Below are 15,582 nucleotides of genomic sequence, written 5' to 3'. Positions count from 1 at the left end.
ATAACAACAGCTAAGCTAAAAAAATACCAATCCAAAAAAACTATTTGCAAAGCTGTAAACAGCATACATAGCAGTTCCACTTTACCAAATCCTGGCTCATAAAGGGCTTCAGCAGCTGCCATACAGTAATGGTAGCCACTGGAGCAGCAGCTGAGTCAGAAGTCAGCAGACCTAAATGCATGCTGTTCCTGAGCTTTTGCCTTCCCACAATACTTCAAGATAGGATGGGAGCTGGGTTAAACTTCAGTCAACATAGGAGAGATCACTAAAACAACAAAAAATAGAGACAAATATTCAGTAACTTTGGGCCTCCCTGGCTTACTCAATGAAGTAATACTAAGAATACTTACCATATTGTTTTTTTGACAAGGCACCACCAGTGGACTTCAAAGTTCATTATCAGGTGGGCAGTGGAATATATCCCATTTTATAGTTGGGAAAACTGAGGCACAGAGTAACAGTTGACTCACTATCACCCCAGTAGAAGAATGGCAGAGCCTAGAATAGTATCACCAAAATAATACAGATTTTCCTCCCCATCCTTGTGTTACATCAGAATTTAAACTGAGGTTATGCAGTTTTATTCTGCAGCTGAGAACTGATCTTTTAATTTCTCAAAATGGCATGCCCATCTTCCTCCACTTACTGCTCTGAAGTTTCCCAGAATATTCTGCACTGTTTACCAACCAGTTGAAAGAGCTGATACTGTTCTCTCTCCTGCTTGCAAATCAAACTTTCAAAACTGAATTCATACATGAAAACCCCAGATCTCAGTGTTGGATCTATACTAATGACATCAGCATGGTGTACCCTGGAAGTCAAAAGGAGTGGGTGAAACAAAGAGTCTGTATTAAAAAGAAGACCACTGTGGTGATCTCTGTCTATTGTGCTACCAGATAGAACACCACCAAGGCATCAGCTAAACTAAGTGATCTCACTGCAGAAATGATGGAAGGAAAGGCAAAACAGAGCTGCTTTCAGTAATTACATCACCAGACTAACAGCACACAATCTTTGGGCTCTGTTCTAGAAACACATAGTATTACACATGACCTAGCAAACATGTTTATTATCCTATAGCCATAACTTATACACAGGGTGTTGCAGCTGGCACTATCCATTGCTCAGGAGTTGGGTCTAATGAGAACGGCTTCTCTAGTCCAATTTTGCACTTGTTCTCTGACTGAAGTGTATGTAGCTCCCTTAACATAGACCAGGATTTCTGAGAGTTACCAGATGTCAGCTGGCTGTTCTGCACCTCAGCTAGTCAAACTGTGAAATAGGAATACTTGTATCTACTCCCAACCAAGAATGGGGGGCTTTAGCGAATTAAATCTAGTAAATGCCTCAATAGTCTTGGATACAAACAGATCACTGAGGTGCCCAGTAAGAAATCAATTTCAAAGACACGTTATTTGTTTTAACTACTTGAAAGTTCTAATGGCAAGGAAGAAAAATAGTACAGATCTGCCTTTAGATTACTCTACCAAAATGCTAAGGGTCAGATCCTTCTGCTGGGAAAAATGGAGAGCTCCCCCAAGAGAGCTCACAATAAGGATCTGGTCCATTTTTTTTTCAAGGTTGGGAAAGGATTGAGAATAGTTCAGAAATAAGCAAGAGATAGAATGGATGTCCTTTTTCAATCACTTACTTCAAAGAAAATACAGGTAAAACAACCTAGATTAGTAGACTTACACCACATCTATACTGCTGGGACTGAGAGCAGAATCGAGTTCATGTTTATAGTTCAAAACAGGATGAAGTTTCCTGTCTGGAAATGGCTCTGAGCCTTGGAGCTATGCCTGGAACTAAGGCTGCTTGCTGAAAAAGCTCATTGCTTTGCTTTGTTATCTCCTTATGTTTCATTTTGGTTTTATGTTATTTCCCCAGAAGAGTTCTATACAGCTTTTCAGGGAGTGGGGCAGTATCTCAGCCTTTCCCACTACACACAAATAAGGCCTACCCCAGCAGGCTGCTCATCAGCAATGGGTTTGAAATAGGCAATCCGTATGTCTCGGCTTCTTTCACATTCCCATCGACTCAGCACATTTTTGTGTGTGATGCTCCCAGACCAGCTGAGCGTTCAGGGCCCCTTGGGGAAAAGCTTTTCTAAAGCTGTTCTGTTTGGCAATGGAAACTACTCACTTTGCTTCAACCACGGCCTGTGGATCCAAACTGTACTATCAAAAGTGGTCTTCACACCAGGCCTCAGGATGACAAAGTCTGATCAGACACCCAGTTGATGCGAGCATGATGTAAAGCTTCTGAGAAACTTCCATTTCACATTTCCCTCACACTGTACAGGAAAAAAGGCTGATTCTTGGTCAGATCTTTCTTCTATTGCAATCCCCGGGAATTCTGTCATTTATTTCAGAGGGAACAGAACTGATCTTATTTTTCTACTGGTGACCATAAGAGACCAATGTGACCTACCTAAAGGAAGGTGCCCCCTGACTACATTGAACTGAAGAAGAATCTTTTTAGCTAGTACTGGAACATACCTCTGCAATGAGACCAGCAGCCATCTGACACCACACAGCAACATTAAGCAACAGTAGGGAATATGGCAAAGAGAATACAGACCACTGAAATGGAGAGAGGAAAGTAAACAGGCAGAGTTTGACCCTCTGCAATCAGATGAGTAATAATACACTACAGGAATTTTAGTAGTGGAGCACTAATGTGGGATTAAGATAGCTTTGTCTGGATTAAATTACTTGTAGGTTCTGTCCAACACCCGCGCAAGTAGATAACTAGTAAGCAACAAATCAGATAACTGCTAGGAAAAGCAAAAATAGATTCCTGGATGGGCAACTCTGAAAACAAGATGTAGTTTCCATCTGCACAATGTGATCTGAATAAGGCTCATGGGCAGCAAAATAGCCCCTGGTAGGGAGACTGATATTTGTATGTCCTGGCCTCTCTGTGGAGGTGGAGCAGCCGTGTGAGAGGAGCAGCCACCTCTCCCCAGTACTGCCTGGGTTTTCTGGACACCCATCCCAATCTCAGCAGGGAGGTTTAGGTTTCCGTGACTTGAAAAAGCCAATTGCTAGAGCACAATAGACCTATTTAAAAATGTATGAAGCATGTCAAAATTCTGCAGGAAGCAGCCAGTAAATATTAAACCACAGTGAATATTTTAAAATGTTAATAAGGAACAATACCCAAAAGGCTAAAACATTATTAAACCGAGGATTTTTATTTTCGTTTTCTGCCTGAGCTAAGCATGATGGTTTGGGGTTTGGACAGGCTGTCAGATGGCAACTCACTGCAGTGGAAAATGTGAAAATCAGTTAAAAAAAAGAAGGAAAAAAGCTGAAGGGTGGAGAATAATTCCTGGTACTTGATTCTGCACAGTGGTACCTTGTGTTGCCTAGACCCTCCAGTGGTGCCTAGACCCCAGACTAACAATCTCTGCACTGGTGAGAACAGTGGCATGATGTAACAGCAAAGGCAGAGCAGAATCAACTCCCACCTCCACCCCGCACCCTCTCCAGTTCCGTACAAGCAATCAGAAAAGTAAGTCTATTAGAAAAACAGTTTGTTTGCCTTAGGGCATGTCAGCATCACAGAGCAGAGCAGGCTGCAGAGTTGCTGTGCAGCAGAGCAAATAGAAGCAGGATATGATGTCTCTGCAGCACTCCAGACAGGGCAATTAGACCTGATGGGTGGGACACTCCACTTCTGGTGGGGCAAAGTGTTAACGCCACGCTATAGTATCCTTACTGGTATCTCTAGATCTACAGCTCCAAGCATATCAGCGTAATGGAAACAGCCCGGAAACAACCAAGCCCATATACTAGGGCCATACACTAGTAGTGAGGGAGGCAAGGTGTCATCTACTCCTCCAACACTATGGACAAGAATAGCCTCTGGCTCAAACTTGGGAAACCTTCATCGAGGAAACCTCAGTGTTGCTCTAAATGACACCTTCACTTCAGTGGTCTCTATGGGACTTCTGCAGGGCATAGGTCTGCCATGATCCTCTTGCTGGCCCTAAGTGATCCCTGCAGACCACTGCAGAGGGACTGAAAAGGCAAAGCCATTTTGGCACTTGGGGCAAAGGACTCCTGAGGTGGAGATGGGGAGTCATAGGTTATGTTCCTGCCCCATGATTTACCTGAGCTCTTGTACTGGAGCTCAAAGGTGCAACCACCGATACTCATCTCTTCCTCAGACAGGAGAACCACTTCAAAGGCCACTTACCTATGGCTGGGGCAGTGTTGTGAGTGGTGAGGTTCACCACCTTCTTCTCTCTCACTGGTTCTGTCACAAAGACTTGGTAGATCCTGCGTTCATGCAGGCCACAGTAGTGATGGTGCAGGTGACAGGAGTAGGTGCCTTCATCTGCGCTCTCCAGCTCTGAAATCCACAGGGAGAAGTCACCCACAGCAAAGGCTGTGTCAGTGATGTTCATCTTCTGACGAATGAAGAGAGGTCCATAAGAGCGGCGCTCGCCAGAGGCGTACAGATCAATGAGGCGGTCAGCTCGGTCATGAGGAACCCCTGGGGGCTGCCTGTCCCAGTGGACCACTTGCTGCTCCTCTTCACTGTGCCTTTCAGTCCAGATGTGGTTCCGGTTCACACAAGGGAGCATCACAGTGCTGCCTTCCAGGGCAACAATCACAGCCTTCTCCCCATCCCAGTACTGCTTTGCTTCCTTAGCTGTGGATATGACAAAAGTGGTACACCTTGGTACATGCATCCTTATACACTTGTCTTATGCTTAGGACACCGAGACACACCTAAGGTTGCTCTCAAACCCTGCACTCCTATAACACATCCCCTCCAAAGATCTTCAAGTGCCACAGGCGGAATGTGCTCTGTTCACACTCAATTCAGCAGTTAGTATAGAAACAAACACACATAGATCTTCCACATCCTAGGGCAGTGCATTAAACAAGACCATCTTCCCTTCCTTATAACTCACAGTTCATCTCTAGCTCCAGAAAGCAGGAAGTGTGTTTTCTCTCCAGACTAAGAATGGAATGAGAATAACAGATTTCATCTTCAGTATGCTGTGCCCCAGTTCTCCAAACAGCTTATGCAGGCTCCATACGGGAAATGCTTTTCTGCCCACAAATGCTCTAATTGTCAGAGGAGTTCAGAAGCAGTGTTCTGCATTTTGTTCTTACAGAGGATTAATAAAAGAACCAAAACACAAATGAGCAGATTGGAGCTCAGGGGCCAGGCTGGGTGTTTTTATTGCAGCGAAGCTGTCAGAACAGCAACACAAGAAATACACTTCTGGTCTGCCTCATCACTTTCTTAGACAACTCAGCCCTTCACCAGCTTCCCAGCAAAATCAGTCCCAGTAGCCTCACTTGTGCATTATATGAAGGTTGATTTAAATGAGATGGCAGTGACGTCTGTGCAGTGTAGGTGGCACACACTATGGTTGCCAATGGCCCGTAAAAGCTTGCTACTAGAGCTGGAGCCAAGGTGTAGTCACTTGAAGATGTTTTCTTAACTACAGATGCCTCCCAGGACTAAGTTCACTGACCCATGTACAAGGCAGATCTCTGTGGCTAACCCCACTGATGATGGATGTTGCAAGAGATGTTTTACTGCTGGAGCAATGACAGGACAGTTAGCTAACTAGGCTGCCTAGTGTAAACACTTAAATTAATGGGTTCTTTGCATTGTTTGGCACAGGCCAAGAAAGAGAGGTTCATAGATACATATGTTGAATAAAACTTCTGAAATTCAGTGAGTCTGATCACAAACAGCTGCACAGTGAGCACCACTGTTTCCTGACACATCACAAGACTCTTGAAGCACCTGGGCCCTGAACCTGCAACTGAGAAGGCTTGAGCAGAACCCTGCATCCACACTGCTCTTCTTGGACACTGACAGCATGCAAGGCCTGCCCAAATCAGTAGTCAAGTCTCCTTGTGAATTCAACACAGTCCTGATGGCTACTGGACTCCAATTGCGAGACCAGGTCCCATGCAGAAAGGGGCAGCAAGCTGCCTGCCACACCTACCTTTTTTGGTGATATCTAGTTGGATTTTCACAGTTTCATATAAGTGGCAGTAGTGATGGTGAAGATTACAGGAATATGTGCCTTCATCACTCTCTGCAACATCTAGTACAACAGGGAAGAGAGGGGAAGTTGAATGTTTCATGCTTAGGCAATGATTACATTTGTCATTTATGCTGAAGCCCAAATGCTTAAGTGGATACAAAAGGGCAGAGAAGAATCTGACCTAATATAATAATTTCTTCAGTTTACTTGCTCTTGCTTGGTACATATTTATATTAACAGAAGGAAGGAGAAAGCTGATTTAAGTTTAGCTAAGAGCAGGTAAAAGGCAGAATGGTAATCTTGAGTTCACAGTTCAGGCACAGACACTAAAAGGTCCATGAGGAGCCCGAGTGACTTTCAGGCAATGAATTGTTATCAGTTTCTTTTTCAAAATGTGATTATTTCAAAGGGGAATACAACACTGTTGCCAGTGCTGCAGAGAACCTCATTAGACTGATACTTTGGAGAAAAATGCTCTGTAAAATAGCCACTTGCACTGGAAAACACAAAGTTAATTCAGTCATGAAGCTTCCTCTCTACAGAAAGTAAGACAAGAAAGGATGCTGTTTAGTACCTCTGATAACCAGTGAGAAGTTGCCATCTGTAAATGCATTCTGGGGCATAAATATCCTCCCCCGGTTGTATGAGCTGTAGACACGCTGGTCTCCAGCTGAGTACATGTCACACAGCCTTTCCATCTTGTTATCTCCATAGTAGTTGCTGTATACGTCCCAGTGGACTACACGCTGGCGGTCATTCAGACGATCCTGGGTCCACACCATGCGGTAACTCTTGCAGGGCAAGACAGCCTGTGACCCCAGTGTAGCACTGATATTTAATACGGACACTACAACACTGTCTGGGTTTGAGGCATCAGCTGGGACTGAGAGCCAGGAAGAAGGAAAGAAAAACAGAGTTATCAAATTAATGGCATGTGAAGAAGGCACTAGAGCAGGACTCAGTCCTTTTCTAGAATCTCTGCACATCTTTCAACCAAAAGAAAGTAACTGTCAAGACCAACACAGATCTCTGTCATGGAGAAGTACAGTAGAAAGTCAATAAAAACACTAATTTCATTCAGTGAAAGCAATGTCTCTGACATCTGTTATCAAGATCCTAAATTTGACCTGTCCTACCTACCCTTCCTAATCCTACCCCCCTGTCATATCAAAGTTTAGAGACACTTGTTCATGGTACACTTGGTCCATGACTATTAAAGTCAGCCCTGAAACCCCCACTGCATGTCATGGAAGCAGGGTCCCTCTCATTTCTTCTTGTAATCACAAAAAACAAGCAGATTACAAAGATGTCACTCACCTGAATATAAGTTAACAACAGAACCTGTCAAAGGAGATAAAAAGAATATTACAACAAAAGTAAGGAAAATATAAATATACCCATAGCCAGCAGCCATCTCCTCTGTTATTATTGCATCCTCCCTTCTCTATTAATATTCTTATTTAACAAACATATTGTGGTAAAGCCCAGAGGCTCAGACCTTGGTTGCCTCATGCTGCAGAAGACACTGTACACCTACAGCAGAGGACAGTGCCTCACCCAACAAACTCATGCTTAAGAGCACTGTGGGAAATGTTTATCCTGCAACTGAATTTCACATTACCCATGTTTTTATTCCATATCATCTAAAGCCACAGGATTTTTTCCACCATGCTATTCAAAAATAACACCAAAGGTATGTGTCAATGTATCACGTACCAGAACTGTATGAAAGGTCTGTTCTGCCCCAGAGGATAACTATTTAACACAAGTTGTGTAAGATGAAAACAAGAACCCAAGGAGCTAGGAGTGGGCAAGGAGAAGGGAGGCACAGACATCATAGCATCTGCTTGATCCCGCGTAAATAACATGGCACCAGTGGAAACAGGGCAGGAACAGTTCAACTTGCTCTTATCAAACCACATCACTGAGGTATACATTCCCACATTCTTTCTACCCCTTTTTGCTCATTTCACTTATCCTAGACTGGACCTTATTCAGACTAAGGGAATATAGAAAAAATTATTCACTAGCTTTTGTTGAAGCACTTGCCATGCAGTTGTCCCAAGGCAGTCGTGGCAGTGTTTACCATGCTTTTCCATTCACATACCCTTTGCCAGTGGTAGATTTGTATTGAGACAGCATCCATCTCTAGCTCAGAGTTGTAATTAGGTCTGGGAATACACTTTCTGGGCTCATCTCCTGGGCTCACACCACTGAGAGGTGAGACACGGGAAAGGGGGTCTTCTCTTCGATGGTCTTCCTCCCCCTCAAACGTCTACCAGTGGGACTGTTCCCCGCCAGCAAAAGCAGTGAGAAGAATGCTGACTTTGCATGTTGCTGCTGACATTTCATTTAACTCATCACACAGACTTGCTCTGTTCCAGGATAGATAGAATAGCATTTTGCACTCCAACAGGAAACTATAAGATATGATGGAACAAGTCGATAGACCCAAATGCTCTTGCCAAGACCAAATATTCATATTCCAGTTCTTGTCTGGCTATTGTCTTCATTCCAGCAATTTCTAGCCAGCACACCATAACTAATATGAGCTTTACTTATTGCTAGTGTATAGTCAGCAAGGATATAGCTCTCCCTCTATTTCCTTTTGGAAGAGAGGAGTCCCTGGTTTGAACAGGACGTACATATTTGCCTGGGAGTGGGAGCCTTCTAATATGGAAAAGACGTGTTCTGCTCTTCCACAAAGCCCAGTCAATCAGGAGGAGGGACAAGAAACAACAGTAACCCTGGACTGGGTTCAGCTCATCTTTCATTACTATCCCCGTGGCAACATAGCTTGCCCACAGAATGAAACAGCAGGCAGACACTGGGTGCCTTAAAGAACTAGCTAGATGTCACCAGTTAAAACCTTGCTCATTTTGTGCTGTTTAACCTTTGGGGAATTAATGTGATAGTCCCATTCCTCTCTCTGCCTTAGCAGACACCCACATCTCAGTCAACTCTCTCTGCCAAGACAAAGGCCTTAACGGACCTGGAGACTGAGCATTTCTCTCATTCCCTGGTGGTCAGAGCTGACAGGGTGGAGGGGAGAGGATCCACACTGCTGATCCACTAGATGGAGGACTAAAAGATGACTTTCATCTCAGAGACTCCAAATAAAACTCCTATACAACTGATGCTGGGATTAATGCATTTAAGGGAATTCTACAGCTCTGCAGGATGCTGAGCCTACCTGTCAAATCAGGAATGATGTGACTTGGCTGATTCACTTTACACTTGTGACACACACTGTTGTCAGCACTTTGCTGAGCAGAAACCTGCTTGCTTTGGGAGCATGCCCGGTGGAGTGTCTTCCCCTCACATTTGTTGTCTGCACTGCTAACACTGTAACGTTCCGGAAGCAACTGCAACTTTCTCCAACCCACCTGACTCAGATCTATGTAGGAAGAACTTTGCAAGAAATTAACTAATGCCTTTGTTTTTGCATTTCAGTGGCCCAGTCCCTCCTGCCTTTTGTGTAGGATGGGCCTGGGAGGTCTTCTGGCATCATCCACTGAAAGGCCAATTCAGAGTCCCAACACAATGACATCATTCATCTCCCTAACCAGTCAAGCCCAAATGGGTTCCAGCAAGATAATTAGATGTTTTGTCCTGCTAATGTCATAGGCACAATGCCCTCCCAACAAAGAGTGTATTTTCTCCAGCCTTGGAATTTATTCATTTCAAAAGGGAATAAATTAACTCCAGACTGGGGCTACTTTAACCACACCCTCAGAGCATGGGCTGAGAATAAACTCTCCTTCCTTTCTTTTTCCTATCACAAAACACAAGGCAGTGAAAACAGAGAATAAAAATGAGCAGTACTGTCTGTTGAACTGCCCTGTTTAAAGACATTCCAAATGTAAGTCATTTTTTCTACATTTACAATCTCAGCATCACAAAAAGAAAAAAAAATCCTGGGACAAAACCTGTACTGCCCTGGATATAAGAAAGAGACATCATACTCAGACATTACATTCCCATCATTTCATGGTCTTTCTTAATAAGCTGCAAAAAAAACGATGGTAGATTATGATAAGCTGCCAGCCTTTGCCTCTGGGAGCCAGGGCTTAGATTTAGTTTAGGACAACAACAAAGCTGGTATCCAAAGTGTTTTATAGACTTCAGCAAAGTAAGTCTCACAACGCTCTTGTGATGGGACAGCCAGCCCTCAGTATAATAGCATCAGCTTGTAACAGAGTGACACAGCAATGCTTGTGTGTCTGATCTGGTGTTGTTTGTACTGTGACAAGGGAATGCGGTATCACAACATGAATAGTGATTTGCATGCTAGTGAGTGATGCCTGTGAGTTGGCTGGCTATACAGCCCGTGCTTCCAGAGCCTTGCTTTACTGCAGATTGATTTGGTGCTACAGAAATGTCCTTTCCTGGCTGTGCAACAGGAATGCATTTACTTTTCTCCTTTCCTCTTGCAAGTTAATGTAAAAAATATGGATGCCAAATGCGGCATCACAAATCTAACTGACAAAGGTATCCACCCAAGCCTTCCAATACGCACTCCTCAGCAGCCTGCCCCAGTCCTGAACTAACAATAGCACTGATCCCCAGTTTTGGATTTTTGTGCTGGGCCTACTGGCATGGTAACAACCACCCAGCTCCTAGCTCTTTATCCCACCAAAAGGGGCCCTTTGCCAAGCTAGGCTGCTGAAGCCCTGTCAGCCAGCCACATGCATTTCTCCAGCACTCTTCCAAACACAACTCTGTAAAACAAGGCAGCAGTGAAGTTGTCTGTAACGTACCAGCTTTAGGTGAGAAAAGCTGTCTGTGGGTTGTGACAGCTTTTCTTTCATTTGGCTATTAAAGCTTTTGCTAGCAGCTCCATAAGAAGGAGAGCAGCAGTCCTGCTTCTTGCTTACTTGACAATTACATTCCAGAACTCCTGGGTCCTTTTAGCTCTATCCTTCATGCCCATGAGATTTCACAGGTTACAGTGACATCATGCACTAGAACAAAACCCATCCAAAGTGCAGGCCTAATTAAGTAGTATGTCTGAGCTCAGCACAGAGATGAGATGTGGGAGAAAAAGGAGTTTTCACAACATATCTGTGTGCTCTCTCGCGCTCTCTCTCTCACACACACACACACACGCATACACACTCTGGACAGAAGCTTTGGGCCTGAAGTCTGCCCTGCGGTATTTATAATCTCAAAGGGGTAGGTGGGAATATCAAAGTAATAATGAAACAGCAGCCAAAAGCCAAAGTTTTAGAGGGGAAAGAAGAGAAAAGGCATACTGCAGTGTTTACAGGAAACATGGGAAACCCACAAGGCAAAGAAGGAAGAACTGATTGTGCTGATTCCCCAGCTGTGCTGGAAATCTGCACACATACACCACACCATGGATGAGACTCAAACTTATTTGAGATGGCTGTAAATGAAATCACTTAGATAGCTAAGGAATCTGGAATGTCTCTGGTCCCTTGTATGGCTGGAGGAAATACAAGTTAAAACAACTGACTTTCAATAACCTGGACATAGAACAGTAGTTAAATATGGAATGAGCCCTTTTTTCTTTTCAGAGTCTCCTGCCTCTGCTATATGATCTTGCTCTGCTATGTGAGTCCCCACCTGCATCCAGCAAATGAGACAAGTCCCCCAGTCATACTTTCTAAAGTTATCATTTGTATAACACAGTAGATACTAAAGAAAGGCAGGGATAAGTCCATGACCCTGCAAAGTATACAGCTTATGAACTACAGGAGTGGGGTCAACTGGAAAAAGCTATTTTGGTGAGTCACACTTCCCAACCTGCAACTGTAAGCTTAAGGAGTATTTATGCTTCTATTAAAAGACTGGAGTCTTTTGTAATCACAGGACTCCATGACCTGGAGCTTCAAAACAACCAAACACCTTGATAGTTGAAAACACAGAACTCACTCTAGTTTTCATTTTAAGATTTCAAATCCCATGTGGAGGATAATCACTTTGACCTATCTCTGTGTAATGCACGCACTTATAAAACAGCAGAAAGCAGTCTATATACTGTCCCCTGACATGTTCTGTACAATTCAGCATGCCTCTCAGCAGGATCCTGGAAGTACTGTACTGGTCCCACAATATAGAAAGAGAAAAGCTGCCTGCAACAGTCTCCTAATCCCTAATAAAATACACAGCCAGGTCTTACTTCTTGAGTCTCATCCACTTTTCAAATAAATAATTAGGCCAAGAAAACAGCAAACAACGTAGAAGTAAAAGCCCCAGGTTCTGAAAAACATCTCACCTCCTCATAACTCTCTAGGCAGTGCCCTTGGAGCAGTTCAAATGGAAAACTGCCCCTCAAGCCTTGCCTGAACAATACTGTCACTTATCTCCTCAGCGGAAACAGCTGCTGACAGAGGGACTGCTTCACAACTAGAAGTGTGTGTTACTCAAATCACTAAGCTCCTGTCTGATGCTGGAGAATGAAAGCCTGTACCAGAACAAAAGAAGAAACTCTGCAAAAACGTCATAACTGGTAGCCTGACTGCCAAGTGGAGCATACGCTCCACAGGACATGATACCACCAGCTTTAACTGCAGTGCTTCTGCTGAACTCAGGAAGAACCTTGCCATTGATTTTAGCAGACCCAGGATAAGCTGCCTGGAACAGCACCTTACAAGATAATAAGCATCACTGAAGTCCAAACTGTAGTGGTGGGCAGGAAAGAAAACCAAACAAAAAATCCCGGGAGAAATGAATGTCACATCCCACCAGGCATGTGGGTTGAAAGGATAATCTCTGAGGTTGACACTCTGATTGCCTAAGTAAGCTCTGCTCACAGGCCCCCTGCACACCTTCTCTAGTGCCTCTTGATCTGTCTCAGTCTCTTTTTTCTTTTTAAAAGGGAAGCAACATCACCTTTACATTAGGGGTACTGAGGGATGATCTAGTCCTGGAGACAGGACTTGTTATTCAGGAAATGTCTAACTGTCAGATTCCTTATCTTTCTGACTGCAACTCTTATGCAGGGGATTTAATGGCCCCTTAGAGCCATTATACAATTAGTACAAAAACAGAAGCTTCTACTACTGAGCTATCTCCAACTATTTTTGAAGAATGGCAGCAGCTCTGTCCTGGTTCCTTGGGGAGCTGACACAGCATCTAAGGGGCCATAATGGCTCACAACATGGTAATGTGAAGGCAAAAGCAACACAAATGAGCTCAGCTCTATTCTGGTAGCAGTTTCTCTTGACCTGCTGAACAGTGACCAGGAATAACGTCTGGGCTCATCTCAAACAGCCAGAGGAGGGAGAGAGCAAGCAACACAGTTCCATGCTTAGACATCTTCCATTCACCATCTGCCCCTGCTGGTCCAGGACTGCAAGACCAAGATTTTCAGCAAAATAAGGTTCCTTTTACAAAGCCATCTGATGGTCAAGACAGGCCTTGAACTGGGATTTTTTAAAAGTCTTTATATTTCTTTATTTCTAAAGTCTTGCTGGGCCAAATTTCTCAGCAGCAGGGTTTTTTGCTTTCAGAAAGGATGTCAGGACTGGAGAGCCCTTAACCACCCATCTGATCCCAACAATTCCAGCACCTCACTGCAAGTAGGAACATGTCCGTGAGTTGGCAAGAAGAAAGAATGTGCTGCCTCTGCATAAAGGAAAAAGCCTTCTGTCTGTACAAGAAACCAGTCGCCATTTTGGCTGCTGCACAACGAGGATCCCTCATAGACTCGCCCTAACTTTCTCACAGACAGCTCAGATATTAGCTCAGCTTCGTAAACACTTTCTCTGCCTTATGTACTTTATGTTGGCCTCAGGCCCACGGAATAGTTTGCACTGCCATTCCAAACACAGTGCTGTTCCTCCCTGCAAGAGATTAACACTTGAGGGTGCGGTTCTTCTTCAGAGGGGATCATCTCAGCAAATATGAAAGGGCCTGGATTTCCCAACCTGATTTGGGTGGGCATGGCAGGGCTCAACATCATGGCTGCCTGGCATCTGGACAGGCATCTCTCCAAAATGCAACCAAAAAAGTCTGCCAGAGATCCTCCATCCTTAGGTGGAATGTTGTTGCCTCTACACAGCTTTCCCACTGCTCTATAGCAACCCAACCTGTTGTTCCTGCCCCAGGCACTCCCTAGATTCTGCCAGCATGCCTAAACCACACTGGGAAGCAGTTGGACTGGTTGGTCCTTCTGAACTACAATCTGTGCGTCTCGTCCTTCTCCAAGCACAACCCCGCAACACACACTAGTTTTCTGAGCTACTTTCAACCTTCTACCTCTACAACTGATCCCATATGTTGCCCCATTCCTGAACCTTGCCTTGAGGCACTGCAAAACTGGGGATGATTTGGTGAGATGAGAAGCTAGATTCATTAGGGACCAGCCTGAGAAGTGCTCAGTTTACTCCATCGATGTACTGAAGGACATGTGAGAGACTCAGATGGCTAGCCGCAGCCTCTCATTAATAGGGCTGTGAAGAGCAAAGAGGTCACTTGTCCCAAAAAATGTTCACTCCTCACTTCCTACTGTCAGCACCCTGAATGAAAGTCTTTCCATACAGTTCTTAGAGCTGTAATCAGTCCTTGACCATAGGTGCCTTCCTTAGAGCCCAGTCTTGCAAGTGCTGGTTTGCTGTAGTTTTACAATCTATCCTCAAGCCTTCTCCCTTCATCCAAGCCTTACTGGGGTTTGTCTGTTCAGCTTGGGGTCAGGCTCTCAGGACACTAGATCTGCTTTTAGCCCTTACAGAAAACTCTGTGATAAAAAAAGGGCAAACAAGCCATTCTGCTACTGCAAACCCATCTCTTTCCTACACCTTACCTTCAAAAGAATTACTATCTGTCTTTATGTTGACAGTACAAAAACCTTTCATTTTTCTCCACCCTGAACATCCACACTTATCAATCATCTGTTTCTGCATCCTCAAAAGTGTAAAGCAATTTCAGATCACATAAATCTAACACTATCCAAGCTTTACTGCACTCTCATTCAATTCCCATTATTGCTTTTAAATCTGCTGAGCAAGGTAATTTATAGATAATAAAAAAATGTGCAAACATGCTGAATGGAGTCCCCAAACATTTCTGTGTTCTCTCTCCTTCCCTCTCCAAAAGCCATGAGAAATCCAAGATTTCCTCTACTCAGACCAAAACCCAGCTAGCTTAGGAATCTGAACAACATGTTACAGAGAGGACAGTTCAAAATCTCCCAGATAACCTCCATCCCCCTGTCCTTCACAGGTGAAATAAAGACAAATAACATGATGACAATCAGCTAGGAGCTTACTTTGCTGAAGCAAAAGCTGCCACAGGAGGAGTTTTGCTAGTCGCTCCATTTCTTCAGCTTCTCTGTGTTTCTGTCTCTCTTGAAAAACAAGTCAAAGACTTTTTTTTTTCTCTTTTTTTTGGTAACTTTAAAACACTATGATCTCATCAATTTACAGCCAGAAAGCTGTGGACAGCAGCTCATACTCTGCAGAATTACTCCACCTACAACTTCCAGTTCCCCACCTCCCCTCTCTGCTCCCCCCCATACTCACACTCCACCTCCTTCCTTTCCTTAATGCTTTCTGCACAATTACTCCAAACACACACTCTACCCTGTC

General features: G+C 44.1%; 1 protein-coding gene across 4 annotated transcripts in view; it reads right to left on the bottom strand.

Moving 5' to 3' along the window:
* MXRA8 (matrix remodeling associated 8) overlaps positions 1–15,582 on the bottom strand; it is a 28,587-nt gene extending 13,005 nt beyond the window's left edge. For 2 of the 4 annotated variants that reach the window (XM_064525472.1, XM_026100606.2), the window contains exons 1-5: positions 15,264–15,582; positions 7,346–7,369; positions 6,603–6,911; positions 5,987–6,088; positions 4,207–4,665 (exon numbers count right to left, since the gene is read on the bottom strand). In XM_064525472.1, coding sequence (XP_064381542.1) covers positions 4,207–4,665; positions 5,987–6,088; positions 6,603–6,911; positions 7,346–7,369; positions 15,264–15,312 — 943 coding nt within the window. In that variant the 5' untranslated portion in view covers positions 15,313–15,582. The remainder of the gene's footprint in view (positions 1–4,206; positions 4,666–5,986; positions 6,089–6,602; positions 6,912–7,345; positions 7,370–15,263) is intronic. The other 2 variants (XM_064525473.1, XM_064525474.1) reach the window with 2 other exon arrangements.

Source organism: Dromaius novaehollandiae, chromosome 24 (assembly GCF_036370855.1).
Source record: "Dromaius novaehollandiae isolate bDroNov1 chromosome 24, bDroNov1.hap1, whole genome shotgun sequence".
In the NCBI taxonomy this organism is placed as follows: domain Eukaryota; kingdom Metazoa; phylum Chordata; class Aves; order Casuariiformes; family Dromaiidae; genus Dromaius; species Dromaius novaehollandiae.
Note: the sequence above shows the minus strand (reverse complement) of the source record. Positions and strands in the feature narration are given on the sequence as shown.